Here is a 19,384-nt window from a genome sequence, read left to right on the forward strand (position 1 = left end):
TGTTAACTCCTCCCACATAATCGAATCCCTTCGTTGTTTTTTCACGCGTTCCACCCTCCTCCATCTGCGGAAAATGGGAGTTTCTCGACGCGGCAATGTTTTTTACCGCAAAGGAGTGGAGAGTATGCAGTTTACAGTACCAAATCACAAGACTGAACTCGCTGGAAGTAGGTCTAATTGGCGTAATTCATAGCCAATAGAGCGCCACCAGTATGTTTGATTGACAGGTAGATACTTCAGTTGTGGTGGGGGAAGGGGTCGTTGAAGTTGATGGAACCGCCATCTTGAAAAGTGCCCTCTGATGGTCTACCTTTTCGCGCCTGTCAGAATCACTTGTAAACATTTATTTTTTTTCTTAGGATTTGAATGTTCCTCGCTTTTAATACTTTAGGCTAATGGATCAATAAGCTACATGCCGTGGACTCGCCATATACCGCTGTTTATCGGTACGTACTTGCTAGCTATTCCATGCAGTTCTGAGGAGACACGAACAGCACTGGACCAGCTAACTCGCTAACCGGAGCAACACTAACTTTAGCATTTTCCCGTTAGCTGCCGGTAACGTTGCTACATCGATGTATGTCACTTGTTGTATCTTGTAGTCAATAGTTAAGGTAAGTTCGTGTTATGTGGGACTGAAGGTCAACTGGGGTCGATTGAAATGCACAATGTTGTTAGCTAACGTTAGCCGTATTTTAGTGTTCGACACCGTTTGGTTTGGCCTATGCTCTGGTTAAGGTACTTCCGAAAATGCTAACGTTAGCTAACCTGAGTTAGCTAGCTAGTTTGCATGTTATCCAACAGTGTTTATACCTCTTTCCTCTTTACAGATGTTGGTATGTTTTAGCTAACTAAAGTAGATACCCTAGTTGGAGCGTCAAGTCTTCCAAAAGATCAACCTTGTTGACACCTAAGTTACCTAGCTAGCTAACCAATATCCGGCTAGGTGGGTAACGTTAATGTTTGTTGGCTAGTTAGCGTTTGTTTTTCGGGCAAATATGCTTTGAAGTAGTTAGTGTTAGCTAGGTAACTAGTTAGTAGTTTGGAGATACCGGGAAACCACTTTTTTGTATTTTGCTAACTTGTTGTTAGTTCTCCACATCCAGTTAGCCAACTTGGCTAGCTAGCTATCAATTAGCGGTCTATTGATGTTTTGTATGTAGCTAGGTCGTCATGAAATCGTTTCAAGATTCTCCAGGTCACGCGAAGTATTGCATTTAGCTAGTTCAGTTTCTGATCACAATAGTTAACGTTACATAACTAGCAAGCCAGTTCCAGCTTGTCCTGATACATTTCTATATTAGTTAAGTTACCTAGCTTGATAGCAGACTCAAAAGTAGTGTGCAGTGCGAACACTGAACACCAATTTGCCCCATTTGTTGGGGGAAACGGCAATGTAACCCTTTGCTCTGGGCAATGTATTACACTTGACATACAAAAGTAAGCCTATAGCAAAACATATTACCTAGGTTAGATGACACGTTCTAGTTTAGTTTACATGGAACAGTAGCTACAGGTTGTACGCCTGATAATGTGTCCGTCATTGGGCGTTACAGGAAAGCCCCATACAATCCGCCACCATAGATCTTTCAACTAACCTGTTCATAGCGATAGTTTATTCCTTCTAGAGTATGTGAAAAGGGAACAGAACTGGAAAACAACTAAATTATTCAAGGAACGAAAGTGACCTATATTGTTCCAGAACATAACTGTTATTTTAAAACCACGGCAACACAAACAAATTAAACAAAATGCTTATGCAAAGCACTCCCCCTCTCAATCATTAACTTCTTCCAGTGTCTGGCTGCCAATTGAACATCTTTAGCTGTGTTTGCGCTTGTAGGCTACCTGCCCCTCCCCCCAAAGCATAGCTGTAGCCTACTCAGATAATGGGAAGATATTTTTAATTAGAGAATGTATTAACTTTTTGAATGCTAGTTAGGGATACTATAGTTATCACATTTCACATTGGCTTCATTAACCACAAAAGGGTAAGACGTGGTTTTATCTCTGGTGCCGCTCTGCTCACACAAGCTTGTTAGATAGCTAGCTCTGGTACAACATTAAGACAACTAAAGTTCAAAGACATTCAAAGTTCCTCCATAGAAGCTGCTCCTCCATAGGTATAATTCTGTGGGCTTTATTCAGATAATGTATGTCATCACAAGATGCCCAGCCTCATCCATCCTTACTCTCTCCCCACTTGCAACATTTCAGTTGCATCTCGCTCCCTACACTTACTTGTCTGTCCATCATCCATGTAAACAACTCACTGAGCGATAGCTTGCCCACTCCATAGCAAGCTGCTCTATCCGCACTGCATGATTGGTTAAGTAATTTAATGTCAAATTGTATTTGTCACATGCAACAGGTGTAGACCTTATAGTGAAATGCTTACGTACAAGACCATAACCAACAATGCCTTTTTCAGAAAATATTTATAAAATAAACTGGTGTGAAAAAAGAAAGTTCCACAATGAGGCTATATATAGGGGGTACCGAGTCTGTGTAGGGGTATAGCTAAATGTAAAAACAATATGATTTCAGAGGTTTAAAAAAAGAACTGAAACATATAAACCGGTACTTGTTTTTGGTTCGAAACGGTTCAGAACTTTATTTTGCTGGTCGGAACAGTGGAACGAAAAAAATTGAAAATGGTCCTGTTCAGAACAAACGATTGGAAATACTTTGCCCCCCACCTGCATAGAACAGAAATTATCTTAGAAATGTCATTTTCCACCTGCAATTGGAAACAGACATTTCAAAGATACTTTATTAGTTCTCGATTCATTGAGAGAGACAAAGTATTGCCAAGAACAGGTTAGTTGAAAAATCTATGGTGGAGGTTTGTATGGGGCATTACTGAAACACCCATTAATGGACACCAACAATCTTTGTACACCAGATAGTGTTGTATTACCAATCTGTAGCCAATGAAACAAAATATGTTTCCTTGGGTAACCCCTGAAGTTCAGTTTTACACTTGTCACTGGAATAGGCATACATGAATGTTTGACTGAGTATACATTGTTTTGTACGGTTGTGATTTATTTGACATATTGCATGTTTTTGTTTTCACCCCCTGGGGATTGGCTATCCAGTGTTTTTTGAATGTCCTGTCTTTTTCAACTGAGACTGATGGGGTTATGCCTTAAATATGCACCATGCAGAAATAGCTCTGCCATTTCCTGGTTGCTAAAATTCTAATAGTTTGCCTAGTTTAAGTTTGTAGAGAATCATTGTACCATCTAAACCCCTGTGAAATATAGTTTTCATATCCCAAAATATTTCATATTCAGCTGTTTGAAGTTGGTTGTACAAAACCCAAAAGTAAAAGATGCAAAAATGAAACTTCAGCATAGAAATAGTACACATATCTTTCATTCCCGTTGAAAGCAAGTCGAAGAAGTGGTAGATCTGTTATAACTCACATTTCTATGTGAATTTGGTTGGGTCGCCCACAAAGTTACAGATTGTAGCTTTAAATTATGGAAATTGGAATTAAGTGCTCTCATAAGCCTTCTCAGTAGCTGCTGTTTTCCAAGGACAGCAAACACTTTTGCCATACCAGAGGGATACGACAAAGCTGGATCAATAAGTTAGCCAGCTAACTTTGATAAATAATCTGGTTCATCAATGGTGCTACACAGGATTTTTTTGGGGGGGGGGGGGTTGCATTGCAATAATATATCTGCCGATAATAGTAGAATTATAGGGTTTCACAGTATTACTTACCTGCCAGTGTTGTGATATTCACCTATTGATTTCTCCTGCCGGCGTGGCATCTGTCAAAATACTAAAGCTGGTTTGACTAGCTGTTTTATCTAGTGGAAATCGCTGTCATTTCCTGGTTGCTAAAATTCTACACTGTTCGCTCAATTTCAGTTTGAGAAAAGAAGCACTGACTAGTGTAGGGAATCATCGTACCATCTAAATTACTGTGAAATATATTTCCATTTACCAAAAATAGCTGGTTTTACAGCTGTTTGAAGCTGGTGGACCAAAACCGAAAGTAAAAGGTAAATTCAGCCTTTTACTTTTGGTCTATCAACTAGATGGTACAATGAATATCACAGCCAACCACAACACTGGCAGGTAAGTAATACTGTGCAACACTATTTTTGTTCAGTATAAGTTGAACTTTAAGGTGCTTGACCGGAATTTAAAAAAAAAAATGTTAGCATTGTAATTTCAGAAAATGTCTAGAACATAATCTGGCGCTAATAATGGAATGATAAACTCAACATGCAATTTTACTGAGTTACAGTTCATATGAGGAAATCAATCAATTTAAATAAATTCATCTGGCCCTAAACGATGGATTTCACATGATCAGGAATACAGATCTGCATATGTTGGTCACATACTGTAAAAAAATAAATGGGCCGCAGGATCTCGTCACTTTATTGTTGTGTATTGAAATTGCCATCGATAAAATGCAATTGTGTTCGTTGTCCGTAGCTTATGCCTGCCGGTACCGTAACCCCACCGCCACCATGGGGCACTCCGCTCGCCCACACAATGCCATACATGGGTCTGCGGTTGTAAGGCCGGTTGGATGTAATGCCGAATTCTCTAAAACGACGTTGGAGGAGCATTATGGTAGAGAAATTGACATTCAATTCTCTGGCAACAGTTCCTGCAGTCAGCGTGCCAATTCCATGCTCCCTCAAAACATGAGACATCTGTGGCATTGTGTTGTGAAAAAACTGCACATTTTAGTGTCCTTTTATTGTCCCCAGCACAATGTGCACATGCGTAATGATCATCCTGTTTAGTCAGCTTCTTGCTATGCCACACCTGTCAGGTGGATGGATTATCTTGGCAAAGTAGAAATGGTCACTAACAGGGATGTAAACAAATGTAAGAATTTAGTGTGTGGAATGTTTCTGGAATCTGTTATTTCAGCTCATGGAACATGGAACCTTTTATATTTTTGTTCAATGTAGATGTCTGTCTTTGTTTGAGGCCATTGCACCATGCCAATTTATCTTTCTAAAATATACAAAGTTATTTCAGAATATTTAGGAAACTTAGCTGGCTAACTCATTTATCCTTCTTTGTAATATACCCCTCTGGCCATGGTTAGAATTAAGGATGCACAATATATCGGTGAACATATTGGAATCGGCCGACATTAGCTAAAAATGTCAACATCGGTATTGGCCCGGTGTCTAGTTTAACTCTTCCGCTACACGTGCAACCCAGCATTCCTAACCTAGCCCACAATGTCTGCTGTGTGGAACGAGCAGTCATCAAGTAGAGCAGTCATTTGAAAGAGTAAGACATTTTCAGCGAGACAACTCAAAGGCGAAATCCATTAACGCCAAGATAATGGAATTAATTGCCCTTGACAATTAACCGTTCTCTGTCGGGGGTGATGTTGGCTTTTGTGACTGGTCGAGCACCGGTACACACTACCAAGTGTGCTATTTTTCAGATGTTGCCCTACCGGAGTTGCACAGTAATAGCGTCACGACATATTATGCAACGCCGTTTTGGGTCTTTGCGTGTCAAAGATACACGTCAAATAACACAATTTGACGAGTCGAAGCTTTAGCTTATTTTGAAGGCTAACGGCGTAGTCCACTATTGTGGCTAGTCTTTATTGTGGCTAGCTTCACATAGATGGGTCCAACCACCATTAATCATATCAGAACTCTTATAAATTAGGGTTATTTTAGATGATGACACCTAGCTATATGCTGAAACAGATTGTCGTTTTGCCACAGTTGAAGTCGGAAGTTTACATGCACCTTATCCAACTACATTTACACTCAGTTTTTCATAATTCCTGACATTTAATCCCAGTAAAAATTCTGTTTTAGGTCAGTTAGGATCACCATTCTATTTTAAGAATGTGAAATGTCACAATAATAGTAGAGAGAAGGATTTATTTCAGATTTTCTTTCTTTCATCACATTCCCAGGGGGTCAGAAGTTTACATACACTCAATTAGTATTTGGTAGCATTGCCTTTAAATTGATTCACTTGGGTCAAACGTTGTGGGTAGCCTTCCACAAGCTTCCCACAATAAATTGGGTGAATTTTGGCCCATTCCTCCTGACAGAGCTGGTGTAACTGAGTCAGGTTTGTAGGCCTCCTTGCTCTCACACTTTTTCAGTTCTGCCCACAGATTTCTATAGGATTGAGGTCAGAGCTTTGTGATGGCCACTCGAATACCTTGACTTTATTGTCCTTAAGCCATTTTGCCACAACTTTTGAAGTGTGCTTGGGGTCATTGTCCATTTGGAAGACCCATTTGCGACCGAGCTATAACTTCCTGACTGATGTCTTGAGATGTTTCTTCAATATATCCACATAATTGTCCTTCCTCATGATGCCATCTATTTTGTGAAGTGCACCAGTCCCTCCTGCAGCAAAGGACCCACACAACATGATGCTGCCACCCCCGTGCTTCACGGTTGGGATGGTGTTCTTTGGCTTGCAAGCCTCCCCCTTTTTTCCTCCAAACATAACGATGGTCATTATGGCCTAACAGTTCTATTGTTGTTTCATCAGACCAGAGGACATTTCTCCAAAAAGTACAATCTTTGTCCCCATGTGCAGTTGCAAACCGTAGTCTGGCTTTTTTATGGAGGTTTTGGAGCAGTGGCTTCTTCCTTGCTGAGTGGCATTTCAGGTTATGTTGATATAGGACTTGTTTTACTGTGGCTGTAGATACTTTTGTACCTGTTTCCTCCATCGTCTACACAAGGTCCTTTGCTGTTGTTCTGGGATTAATTTGCACTTTTCGCACCAAAGTACGTTCGTCTCTAGGAGACAGAACGCGTGTCCTTCCTGAGCGGTATGACGGCTGCGTGGTCCCATGGTGTTTATACTTGCGTACTATTGTTTGTACAGATGAACGTGGTACCTTCAGGCATTTAGAAATTGCTCCCAAGGATGAACCAGACTTGTGGAGGTCTACAATATATTTTTTTCTGAGGTCTTGGCTTATTTCTTTAGATTTTTCCATGATGTCACGCAAAGAGGCACTGAGTTTCAAGGTAGGCCTTGAAATATATCCACAGGTACATCTCCAATTGACTCAAATGATGTCAATTAGCCTATCAGAAGCTTCTAAAGCCATGACACCATTTTCTGGAATTTTCCAAGCTGTTTAAAGGCACAGTCAACATAGTGTATATTAACTTCTGATCCACTGGAATTGTGATTAGAGGTTGACCGATTTATGATTTTTCAACACCGAAACCGATTATTTATTTGTAATAATGACAATTACAACAATACTGAATGAACACATTTTAACTTAATACATCAATAAAACAATTTAGCCTCAAATAAATAATGAAACATGTTCAATTTGGTTTAAATAATGCAAAAACAAAGTGTTGGAGAAGAAAGTAAAAGTGCAATATGTGCCATGTAAAAAAGCTAACGTTTAAGTTCCTTGCTCAGAACATGAGAACATATGAAAGCTGGTGGTTCCTTTTAACATGAGTCTTCAATATTCCCAGGTAAGAAGTTTTAGGTTGTAGTTATTATAGGAATTATAGGACTATTTCTCTCTCTACGATTTGTATTTCATATACCTTTGACTATTGGATGTTCTTATAGGCACTTTAGTATTGCCGGTGTAACAGTATAGCTTCCGTCCATCTCCTCGCTCCTACCTGGGCTTGAACCAGGAACACATCGATAACAGCCACCCTCGAAGCAGCGTTACCCATGCAGAGCAAGGGGATCAACCACTCCAAGTCTCAGAGCGAGTGACGTTTGAAACGCTATTAGCGCGCACCAGGCTAACTAGCTAGCCATTTCACATCGGTTACACCAGCCTAATCTTAGGCTTGAAGGGGTGGGTATAATTTGTGGAACGTTCCAACAGGAATCTGTTCCAAAAAACGTAAAGTAAAAGGTTGCCAACCAACAACGCATACAAAGTAGCAACGCATACAAACCTGGCTAACTAGCTGCCGAATAGGCGTCAACTCACCACGAAGCTTATTCTTAACCTCTCTTGGGCACGGTTCACACTATTCAACAGCCAGTAAAAAATCAGAGTGCCAAATTCAAAACCACAAAATGTCATAATTCAAAGTTCTCAAACATATGACTATTTTACACCATTTTAAAGGTACACGTCTCCTTAATGTAACCACGTTGTCCGATTTCTAAAAAAGCTTTACGGCGAAAGCATAAAGTTAGCTTGTTAGGACAGTTCCAACACAAGAAAAACCACACAGCCTTTTTCCTAGCAAGGACAGGCGTCACAAATACCAGAAATTCAGCCAAAAGTTATGCACTAACCTTTGACGATCTCATCAGATGACACTCCTAGGACATCATGTTACACAATACATGCATTTTTTGTTTGATCAAGTTGATATTTATATCCAAAAACAGCCTTTTACATTGGTGCGTGATCTTCAGAAAATATTTTGCCTCCAATACTCCCGGTGAAACAGCACAACAATTTACAAAAATACTCATCCTAAACGTTGATAAAATATTAAACTGTTATTCAAAGAATTATAGATGAACATCTCCTTTATGCAACCGCTGTGACAGATTTCAAAAAAGCTTCACGGGGAAAGCTCACTTTGCAATCTGAGTACTGCGCTCAGAAAAATACACTAGGCAATACAGATACCTGCCATTGGAGTCATCTAAAATCATAAAAAGCATTAGAAATATTCACTTAACTTTGATCCATCAGAAGGCACTTCCAGGAATCCCAGGTCCACAATAAATGTTGTTTTGTTCGATAAAGTCCATAATTTATGTCCAAATACTTCCTTGTTGTTTTCGCGTTCAGTAAGCTACTCCAAGTGTAGGAAGTGCGCCGCAAATTTCACGACGAAAAGTATTATTATTATTTTTTAAGTTATATTTACGTTCGTTCAAACATGTCAAACGTTGTATAGCATCAATCTTTAGGGCCTTTTTAACTTAGAATATTCCAACCGGACGATTCCAGTGTCTTGAAAAACGTTTTGGAACACAGCTAACTCTCACGTGAATGCGCACCAATGAACTCATTTGCTTTCCTGAGTCAACAAATTCCAACTTCCTCTGTTCGCTATCTGTTCATCATAGACGCCTCAAACAACTTTCTAAAGACTTGACATCTAGTGGAAGCCTTAGGAAGTGCAAAATGAACCCTAAGTCACTGTGTGCTCGATTGGCAATGACTTGAAAGGACTACAAGCACCAGATTTCCCACTTCCTGTATTTTGCCTGCCATATGAGTTCTGTTATACTCACAGACACCATTCAAACAGTTTTAGAAACTTCAGTGTCTTCTATCCAAATCTACTAATAATATGCATATTCTAGTTCCTGGGCCAGAGTAGTAGGCCGTTTAATTTGGGTACGTTTTTCATCCAGCTGTGAAAATACTGCCCCCTACCCTAGAGAAGTTAATCTTTGTCCATAGGCAACCAGAGTGAGGACAGACATTTTTTGGAATAAATGTGATGAGTGAAAAACGCTATGAAATGGACCACTCCCTACCCGGTATCTTATTCTGCCGCTATACAACTTTGTATGCGTTGTTTTTTGGCAACCTTGTTATTTACGAAGTTTTTGGAATAGATTCCTGTTGGAACGTTCCACAAATTATACCCACCCGGCTTGAAGTCATAAACAGCTTGAAGCACAGCGAAGAGCTGCTGGCAAAACGCACGAAAGTGCTGTTTGAATTAATGCTTACGAGCATGCTGGTGCCTACCACCGCTCAGTCAGACTGCTATATCAAATCATAGACTTAATTATAACATAATAACACACAGATGAGCCTTAGGTCATTAATATGGTCGAATCCGGAAACTATCATCTCGAAAATAAAAAAATATATATTTCAGTGAAATACGGAACCGTTCCGTATTTTATCTAACGGGTGGCATCCCTAAGTCTATATATTCCTGTTACATTGCACAACCTTCAATGTTATGTCATAATTACGTAAAATTCTGGCAAATTAGTTTGCCAGGCGGCCCAAACTGTTGCATATACCCTGTCTGCGTGCAATGAACGCAAGATAAGTGACACAATTTCATGTTAGCAGGCAATAGTAACTAAATATGCAGGTTTAAAAATACACTGCTCAAAAAAATAAAGGGAACACTTAAACAACACATCCTAGATCTGAATGAAAGAATTCATCTTAAATACTTTTTTCTTTACATAGTTGAATGTGCTGACAACAAAATCACACACAAATAATCAATGGAAATCCAATTTATCAACCCATGGAGGTCTGGATTTGGAGTCACACTCAAAATTAAAGTTAAAAAATTAAAGTGGAAAACCACACTACAGGCTGATCCAACTTTGTAATGTCCTTAAAACAAGTCAAAATGAGGCTCAGTAGTGTGTGTGTGGCCTCCACGTGCCTGTATGACCTCCCTACAACGCCTGGGCATGCTCCTGATGAGGTGGCAGATGGTCTCCTGAGGGATCTCCTCCCAGACCTGGACTAAAGCATCCGCCAACTCCTGGACAGTCTGTGGTGCAACGTGGCATTGGTGGATGGAGCGAGACATGATGTCCCAGATGTGCTCAATTGGATTCAGGTCTGGGGAACGGGCCGGCCAGTCCATAGCATCAATGCCTTCCTCTTGCAGGAACTGCTGACACACTCCAGCCACATGAGGTCTAGCATTGTCTTGCATTAGGAGGAAACCAGGGCCAACCGCACCAGCATATGGTCTCACAAGGGGTCTGAGGATCTCATCTCGGTACCTAATGGCAGTCAGGCTACCTCTGGCGAGCACATGGAGGGCTGTGCGGCCCCCCCAAAGAAATTCCACACCATGACTGACCCACCGCCAAACCGGTCATGCTGGAGGATGTTGCAGGCAGCGGAACGTTCTCCACGGCGTCTCGAGACTCTGTCACGTCTGTCACATGTGCTCAGTGTGAACCTGCTTTCATCTGTGAAGAGCACAGGGCGCCAGTGGCGAATTTGCCAATCTTGGTGTTCTCTGGCAAATGCCAAACGTCCTGCACGGTGTTGGGCTGTAAGCACAACCCCCACCTGTGGACGTCGGGCCCTCATACCACCCTTATGGAGTCTGTTTCTGACCGTTTGAGCAGACACATGCACATTTGTGGCCTGCTGGAGGTCATTATGCAGGGCTCTGGCAGTGCTCCTCCTGCTCCTCCTTGCACAAAGGCGGAGGTAGCAGTCCTGCTGCTGGGTTGTTGCCCTCCTATGGCCTCCTCCACGTCTCCTGATGTACTGGCCTGTCTCCTGGTAGCGCCTCCATGCTCTGGACACTACGCTGACAGACACAGCAAACCTTCTTGCCACAGCTCGCATTGATGTGTCATCCTGGATGAGCTGCACTACCTGAGCCACTTGTGTGGGTTGTAGACTCCGTCTCATGCTACCACTAGAGTGAAAGCACCGCCAGCATTCAAAAGTGACCAAAACATCAGCCAGGAAGCATAAGAACTGAGAAGTGGTCTGTGGTCACCACCTGCAGAACCACTCCTTTATTGGGGGTATCTTGCTAATTGCCTATAATTTCCACATGTTGTCTATTCCATTTGCACAACAGCATGTGAAATGTATTGTCAATCAGTGTTGCTTCCTAAGTGGACAGTTTGATTTCACAGAAGTGTGATTGACTTGGGGTTACATTGTGTTGTTTAAGTGTTCCCTTTATTTTTTTGAGCAGTGTATATACTTGTGTATTGGTTTTAAAGAAGGGCATTGATATTTATGGTTAGGTACATTGGTGCAACGACAGTGCTTTTTTCGCAAATGCGCTTGTTAAATCAACACCCGTTTGTCGAAGTAGGCTGTGATTCAATGAGAAATTAACAGCCACCGCATCGATTATATGCAACGCAGGACACGTTAGATAACTACACATGGTTGATGATATTATTAACTAGTGATTATGTTAAGATTGATCGTTTTTATAATATAAGTTTAATGCTAGCTAGCAACTTACCTTGGCTTCTTGCTGCCCTCGTAACAGGTGGTCAGCCTGCCATGCAGGCTCCTCGTGGAGTGCAATGTAAGGCAGGTGGTTAGAGCGTTGGACTAGTAACCGGAAGGTTGCAAAAACAAATCCCCAAATCCCCCTGAACAAGGCAGTTAACCCCCGTTCCTAGGCCGTCATTGAAAATAAGAATATGTTCTTAATCTGACTTGCCTAGTTAAATAAAGGTATAAAAAATAAACAAATCGGTGGCTTTAAATATAGATTACCGATTGTTATGAAAACTTGAAATCGGCTATAATTAATCGGTCGACCTCTAATTGTGATACAGTGAAATAATCTGTCTGTAAACAATTGTTGGAAAAATGACTTGTCATGCACAAAGTAGATGTCCTAACCGACTTGCCAAAACTATAGTTTGTTAACAAGAAATTTGTGGAGTGTTTGAAAAACGAGTTTGAATGACTCCAACCTGTATGTAAACTTCTGACTTCAACTGTATGTTTTTGGGGAAAAACATTTTTTGCGTCCATTTGCTAGCTAGCTTTTTTTAATGACCAGCACTGTAGGTGCGCGAGACAACTTTACCAGCATCATAGTGTATGTATCGATGACATATGAAATACGAGTGATAGTCTAATCAATGTGTAATAACTGTGTACATTTATGAACACGTTAAATTGTGTGATGTGCAGTCATATTCAGGTCCTGATTGGTCAACAAGCTTATTTGACACGTCAAATAGTGTTGTTTGACGTATATTTTTTTGACATGCAAAGACTCAAACCGCGTCCATTAGAAATCCTGGTTCAAAATGAAATGACTGAACAATGAAACAGCACAGCAAGTAAGTGAAATAAATCTGTTTTGATTGTTTTACTGGTAATGGGGACATGCGTAAATGCCAAGCTTTTTGGTGTGTGTGTGTGTGTGTGTAACCTTTTATTTAACTAGGCAAGTCAGTTAAGAACAAACTCTTATTTACAATGACGGCCAAACCCGGACAACGCTGAGCCAGTTGTGCGCCTCCCTATGGAACTCCCAATCCCGGCCGGATGTGATATAGCCTGGATTCAAACCAGGGACTCTAGTGACGCCTTTTGCACTAAGATGCAGAGCCTTAGACTGCTGCGTCTGTGTGTGTTAATTATTTAACTGTACTAGAATGCTTAAAATGCTGCAGAAATGTTAAATATCGGTATCAGTTTTTTTTGTTGCATGGAAGATATTGGTATCAGCTAAAAATGTCATTGGTGCATCACTGTTTAGAATAGATGGAAACCAATGGCTGACAGTGCTTATTGTTGTTTGTGGCACAGGCCTTTGTTCAGTCTTCAGTTGTGTTCCTGGTTGATCATAAAATCATTGTTTTACTCTCATTATTTGGTTGCCTATGGTAGACAGAATTAATGCCAGACAACCAATGTTATCCATGTCATTCATTTTGACCTCTGTACTGGTGTTTTTGAAAATCACATTGTTTTTGTATTTCGTAGAGCAATGATTTGAGTTGCACACTTTCATCAAAGCATGCATGTGCCTGGACAGGGGCCAATGTCAATTCTCCCCCAGCCCCCACTTAGTCTATTAATAAGATTTTTCTTCTCAGCCATTGATGAATCTGAGGTGCTGGTTTAGCATGCTAAGATTGCTGCTATGTAACCTTTAACCCTATTTCTCACAGGCTTCCCCACAAGAAAATACTTTGGGTTTTTTGTACTGAGGGCCAAGTGTACACAGCGGAAAATCTGTTTCTTTTGAGTCATATGCCTATTGTGTGCATTGAACATATTTCACTGCTTGGTTCCTACAGCGAGTTCTTGACACAGTGTTATGTTGCCTCTTAAAGGGGAAATAAGCAGTTGCTGTATCAATTTTATGACTTATAAATTAATGTTTTATGTACCCATTGATTCTTGAAGAATGTAACTTAAATGCTTCATGGGATTAATTCAACTGTTCTACCCCATCAGAACCCAACATAAGCTTTTTTTTTACTCCCATGTTTGTAAGCGAAGTAAACAAACACTATATAGCCTCAAAACATGGTTAAAACTATGATTTTGGTATCATAATGGTCAGTCCATGCATCCAAAGCTCTCTGTGAATTTGACTGTGGTTCAATTTTTCCGGCCCCATCCCGCCGTTTTTTTTGCCGAAACAGTGGAGGGGAGTTTGCTTTGTTTCCACTGCTGATTGAAACTTTCAAGGAAAAATCCACTCAAACTATTGTTTGGTGTAGTATTCATTAGTCCACTGTTAACAGTCCAAAAGGGTTTTGCATGTCAAGTTAAGATATTGGACTGATGATGCGAAATGCATCATGATGATGTGACACTTGCTTCTTAAAAATTCTATAATTTGACTGCTGATAGTCCCAAAATGTTTTGCATGTGATTATCAACAGTGGACTAATGGGGGGGGGAATACCAATAGGTAGTTTTTGAGTGGTATTTTCCTTTAAAATGTGACAATGTGATTTGACCAAGCCATGACGTTGCCAGTATGTTTGCATGAGGAGAGGTTTGCTGAGTAGAGCTTCTCTTAATGCTTTTAAGTTTAAACAAAAAGTGCAGACACCTTCTGTTTTGGGAAAAGTTGTTGGGATGGTGACAAGGAAGTGCAGTCTTTTCCTACGATGATGGAAAAACTATGGTTTACCGGCCCAAATACTTTCCTAGAGCTTTGTTTGTCTTATGACCTAGGCTAAATATTTGTTTTCAGCACTTTATCATATTACTTATTTTAGAAATGAATGCAAGCCAAAATTAACATAGCTTAAATTGCTACTTGTTTCAGTAGAACTTAATATTTAACATAATAGATCTCACATAGTAAATAACAAAAGTTGTTTCCAGTGCAGGGAGTAATATGCTCTGATGGCTAAATTCTGTTCTTTCTTTCAGGTGTGCGTTGATCTGTTGAGGCCGAGGTGGTCGTTCTGCTGCATGTGTCCTGTGTCCAAAGGTCTCTCGTCACTGCTGCCTGTAAAGCCTGTAATGGGCCAGAACTCCCAAAGAGCACAAGCATTATTTTATTTTTAACCTCTGGACGGACTCTACCCCAGTCAGGTACGTTTGTGAAGCTATCGGTTTGACTACCTCATCTCAACCCGCGCCGTGTCCTTTTAGTCACTGAGTGTTTTCCCATTTGCCTTATGACCACTTTCCTTCCTTGCAGAAGCATCATGTTTTGGAAGTTTGATCTACACACAACGTCTCACATTGACACCCTCCTGGAGAAGGAGGATGTGACTCTGACTGAGGTGATGGACGAGGAGGATGTCCTGCAGGAATGCAAGGCCCAGAACCACAAGCTGGTGGACTTCCTGGTGCGGCCTCAGTGCATGGTGGACCTGGTCACCTACATCACACAGGAGCCAAGTGATGACGTAGAGGAGAAGATCAAGTACAAGTGAGTGAGATTCACACACACGGTTTTGAGAATGATTCTGAATTTCTTTCAGCTTCCCTTGCGTTCGTGTGTTTACGTCATAAGGGAATACCCTTACAACCCCAAGGGGGCAAGCATGACTTGCTAAGCTGTCAATTAGACAGGAACTTTGTGTTTTGTGTGGTTGGCCAGCTGTACTGGGTAAATCACCAAATGTTGTATTTGCGCTATTTGCAGGTACCCCAACATATCGTGTGAACTCCTTACCTCGGACGTTGGACAGATCAATGACAGACTGGGAGAAGATGAAAGTTTGCTGATGAAACTTTATGGATTTTTGCAAAGGGAATCTCCACTCAACCCTTTACTGGCCAGCTTCTTCAGCAAGGTCCTTAGCATCCTCATCGGCAGGAAACCAGAACAGGTGAGATCAGAACAGACCGCTAGTCCTAATCAGTGTGATTTTGAAGAGTTTATGACATGCTGCAGTGTCTTGTTAAAGCTTGAGGAGAAGAGTGTCTTCTAAACAAACTATCTCTTGTAGATTGTGGAGTTTCTGCGGAAGAGGGAAGACTTTGTGGACTTAATGATTAAACACATAGGGACCTCCGCCATCATGGACTTGCTGCTCAGAATGCTGACCTGCATTGAACCACAGCAGCTCAGACAAGATGTCTTAAATGTGAGTGTTGGAGTTTCTTAGTTTTGAAGTTTCTGTCCATTTTCTTAATGATCAATCATCATCAACCTGTAACTTATTCACCCACAGTGGCTAAATGAGGAGAAGGTGATCCAGAGGCTTGTTGATATGGTCCAACCTTCTCAGGATGAGGATGTAAGTTACATTTCATTAACCATTTGTTTGGAGTACTGTTTCTTCAGACAGTGTCTTTACAAGTCTCTCTCTCCTCATGCAGAGGCACTCCAACGCATCCCAGTCTCTGTGTGAAATCATCCGCCTCAGCAGAGATCAGATGTTCCAAGTGCAGGGCTGCTCTGAGCCCGACCCCTTACTGGCCACACTGGAAAAGTAAATCAACAACCTCTGCTTGATTCTTTCAGCGAAGAAAACTTGTTGCTATCATGATATCCAATGTATTACTTTATTGTCCTGGCAAAAGCATGATATTTTATCCCCCTCCCCTTTCTCAGACAAGAGACTGTGGAGCAGTTGCTATCCAACATCTTTGACAAGGAGAAAAATGACTCTGCCATAGTCAGTGTAATTCAGATTCTCCTGACACTCTTTGAGACACGAAGACCAGCGTAAGTTCACAATGTCCCGTTTTGGGTTTAATGTTGGTTTGGTTGTGTGGTATAGTGTTTTAAGATACTATTAGTGTTGAGTTGTTAGACTTGTCTGATATGCTGCTCTTTTGATCAAGCCCTGGTTATTTCTGCATGTTCATGAATGTTGCATTTTACCCATAGCGGGTGGTAACTGTAACAAAAGGCTTGCAAGTTTAAGAGATTACATATTACCTCAGGAAACACATTGCGGGTGATAACTGTAAAGTCTATAATACCCCTGGAGACCCATTTATGGGCAGTTACTATAGAAACAAGGTGACTTTATTCATGTCGGGAATTTAACGAGACGTGTCTGCCGGTTTGACAACGTACATGTCCTTATTGCATTTCCATTTTTGTGTGTTGCACTTGCATTCAGTAGTGTCTATGAATCACATTTATTATGAAGGCATAAATGTATGAAATCGTGTATTTTAAATGCACATAGTTCTGACCTTGTGATGCACTTGTCTATTAATGTGTTTTATGTGGACCCCAGGAAGAGTAGCTGCGGCTTTAGCAGTAGATAATGGGGATTCTAATAAAATACTAAATACTTTTTGTCATGTACAGGTTCGAAGGCCATTTGGAGATCTGTCCCCCTGGTATGAGCCACCCATCCTTCTCAGTCAATCAGAGCATTCTGGAGGCTGTCAGGCCCAGGCTCAAAGACTTCCATCAACTGCTGCTGGAACCCCCAAAGGTAATACTTTACATACCTATAGTGTTACACACACAGTTACACACATTTCTTAGATTAGTAAGCTCATTAGAGTAGGTTGTCCTCCTTGCTATCCACTTGACCGAAATATAACTACCACAATATTTTCAATAAACTTCTACTACATTTCTGTCTTAGATTTCTTTTTTTTTGTGATCCTGCTATCTCAATCTTTGTTCAACTTTGAGTCATTTATCTTCAGTGGGTGGTCCTTCTTCTAGTTTACTCTACAAGTGCGCTCCAATGGTGGTTTTATTTGCGTTACCAAGTTAAATGAATATAGACTGAACGAGAGCCTGATTGTTCCTTTCATCCCCACATTTGCAGAAGAATATCATGAAAACCACATGGGGCGTGCTGGACCCCCCAGTGGGCAACACCCGGTTGAGCGTGGTCCGTCTTGTGGCCAGCCTCCTGCAGACCAACACTCATATCATCAACATGGAGCTGATCAACCTCAACACTCTAGGAGTCATACTTGTAAGTTGCCTGTCGTTGTGTATTTTACTTGTTTTGGGGTACTAGTTTTTCCTACCAAAACCAGCACCTGGATCTAGACTTAATGCTGTTTTCACTTTCTTTTATGACACTGGTTCCCTTACTACCCCCTCATAACCAAGGTCAACAGGAATGCTGTGCATTTCAACAACTGGATTTAGGATGTGTAATTAATGGCAATCTTTCTCTCCATTTATTCTCAGGACATGTACTTCAAATATATATGGAATAACTTCCTGCATATACAAGTTGAAATCTGCACTGCGATGATCCTAGCAATGCCCCCAGCCCAAAGTGAAAACCCCGAAATCAACAGAGATCAGGACCAAGAGCCTGTCAGAGAAAGTCACCTCATCAAACACGTGAGGCTTTATCACCCTTTACATCGATGGCATTCATGTCAGACAAGTCAATTAACTGCTTTTTGCTCTGTGTTTTAGCTGTTTCAGAAGTGCCAGTTTATACAGAGAATTCTTGATGCATGGAGCTCCAATGAGAAGGAGCAGTAAGTACTGTTGTCTTTTTTTTCCCCATTCCACTATGAATTTAGACAATAATGCTGTTACTAGACCACTGGACTTAGAATAATATGCAAACTCTCTTGAGCTGTTTGGTTTTTACCCTTAAGGCTCAGTGTAGTGTAAGAAATGTCACCATAATGTTCCTATAGGCTTCAATAAGTGTGTTTTTCCTGTTTCAGGGGTGAGGGTGGACGTAGACGGGGCTACATGGGTCACTTGACCAGAATAGCCAACTCAATTGTGCACAACAGCGACAAGGGCCCCAATGGTGCGAAGATACAGCAGCTCATCTCAGGTGAGTGGGCTTTGAGATGTCATCTCCCATCAGACATTAAGTTGAAGCTCCTAAAATGAATTACTGTATTGAGGTGGAATAGTCTAATCTTGTGTTATTTATATGTGGGGCTCATACAAAATAGTGCTGGAGAAGAAAGCTGACGTTTTTACGTGTCCCCAACTGATTTAAAAAAAAATATATATTTTTATTTGCAACTTATTTTTTTACGTATTTTGTATAGAATGTTTCCGCTACCGTCTCTTATGACTGAAAATAACTTCTGGACATCAGGACTGCGATTACTCACCACAGACCGGCAGAATCGTTTTTTTCCCTTTAATGAGTCTGACAAGCCCGACACAAACAATATACTGCTTTCTCGGAAACAGGCCCAGATCCCTGTGATTTACGTGAAGAGCCGGAGGAAAAGGGGCCGGAGGACGGGCTACCTTCGGCGAATTCGTAGGCGATCGAATAAAACCCCACTGCCTTCCATTCTGCTAGCAAACGTGCAATCTTTGGACCAAAAAATAAATTGCCTACGCGAAAGATGAATCTACCAACGGGACATTCAAAACTGTAATATATAATGCTTCACGGAGACGTGGCTGAATGACGACACTATCAACATACAGCTAGCTGGTTATACGCTGAACTGGCAGGATAGAACCGCGGCGTCTGGTAAGACAAGGGGCGGCGGACTATGTTTTTTTGTAAATAACAGCTGGTGCACGATATCTAAGGAAGTCTTGAGCTATTGCAC

General features: G+C 41.1%; 1 protein-coding gene across 5 annotated transcripts in view; it reads left to right on the plus strand.

Moving 5' to 3' along the window:
* The first annotated feature begins 232 nt into the window (after nt 1–232).
* The window catches only part of LOC106573618 (serine/threonine-protein phosphatase 6 regulatory subunit 3), a 28,342-nt gene continuing 9,190 nt past the window's right edge, over nt 233–19,384 (plus strand). For all 5 annotated transcript variants that reach the window (XM_014148827.2, XM_045697220.1, XM_014148832.2 and 2 more), the window contains exons 1-13: nt 233–446; nt 14,828–14,992; nt 15,102–15,335; nt 15,552–15,738; nt 15,859–15,996; nt 16,084–16,149; nt 16,232–16,344; nt 16,467–16,580; nt 17,178–17,307; nt 17,653–17,805; nt 18,027–18,185; nt 18,264–18,328; nt 18,524–18,639. In XM_014148827.2, coding sequence (XP_014004302.1) covers nt 15,109–15,335; nt 15,552–15,738; nt 15,859–15,996; nt 16,084–16,149; nt 16,232–16,344; nt 16,467–16,580; nt 17,178–17,307; nt 17,653–17,805; nt 18,027–18,185; nt 18,264–18,328; nt 18,524–18,639 — 1,468 coding nt within the window. In that variant the 5' untranslated portion in view covers nt 233–446; nt 14,828–14,992; nt 15,102–15,108. The remainder of the gene's footprint in view (nt 447–14,827; nt 14,993–15,101; nt 15,336–15,551; nt 15,739–15,858; nt 15,997–16,083; nt 16,150–16,231; nt 16,345–16,466; nt 16,581–17,177; nt 17,308–17,652; nt 17,806–18,026; nt 18,186–18,263; nt 18,329–18,523; nt 18,640–19,384) is intronic.

The sequence above is a fragment of the Salmo salar genome, chromosome ssa16, assembly GCF_905237065.1.
Source record: "Salmo salar chromosome ssa16, Ssal_v3.1, whole genome shotgun sequence".
Lineage (NCBI taxonomy): Eukaryota > Metazoa > Chordata > Actinopteri > Salmoniformes > Salmonidae > Salmo > Salmo salar.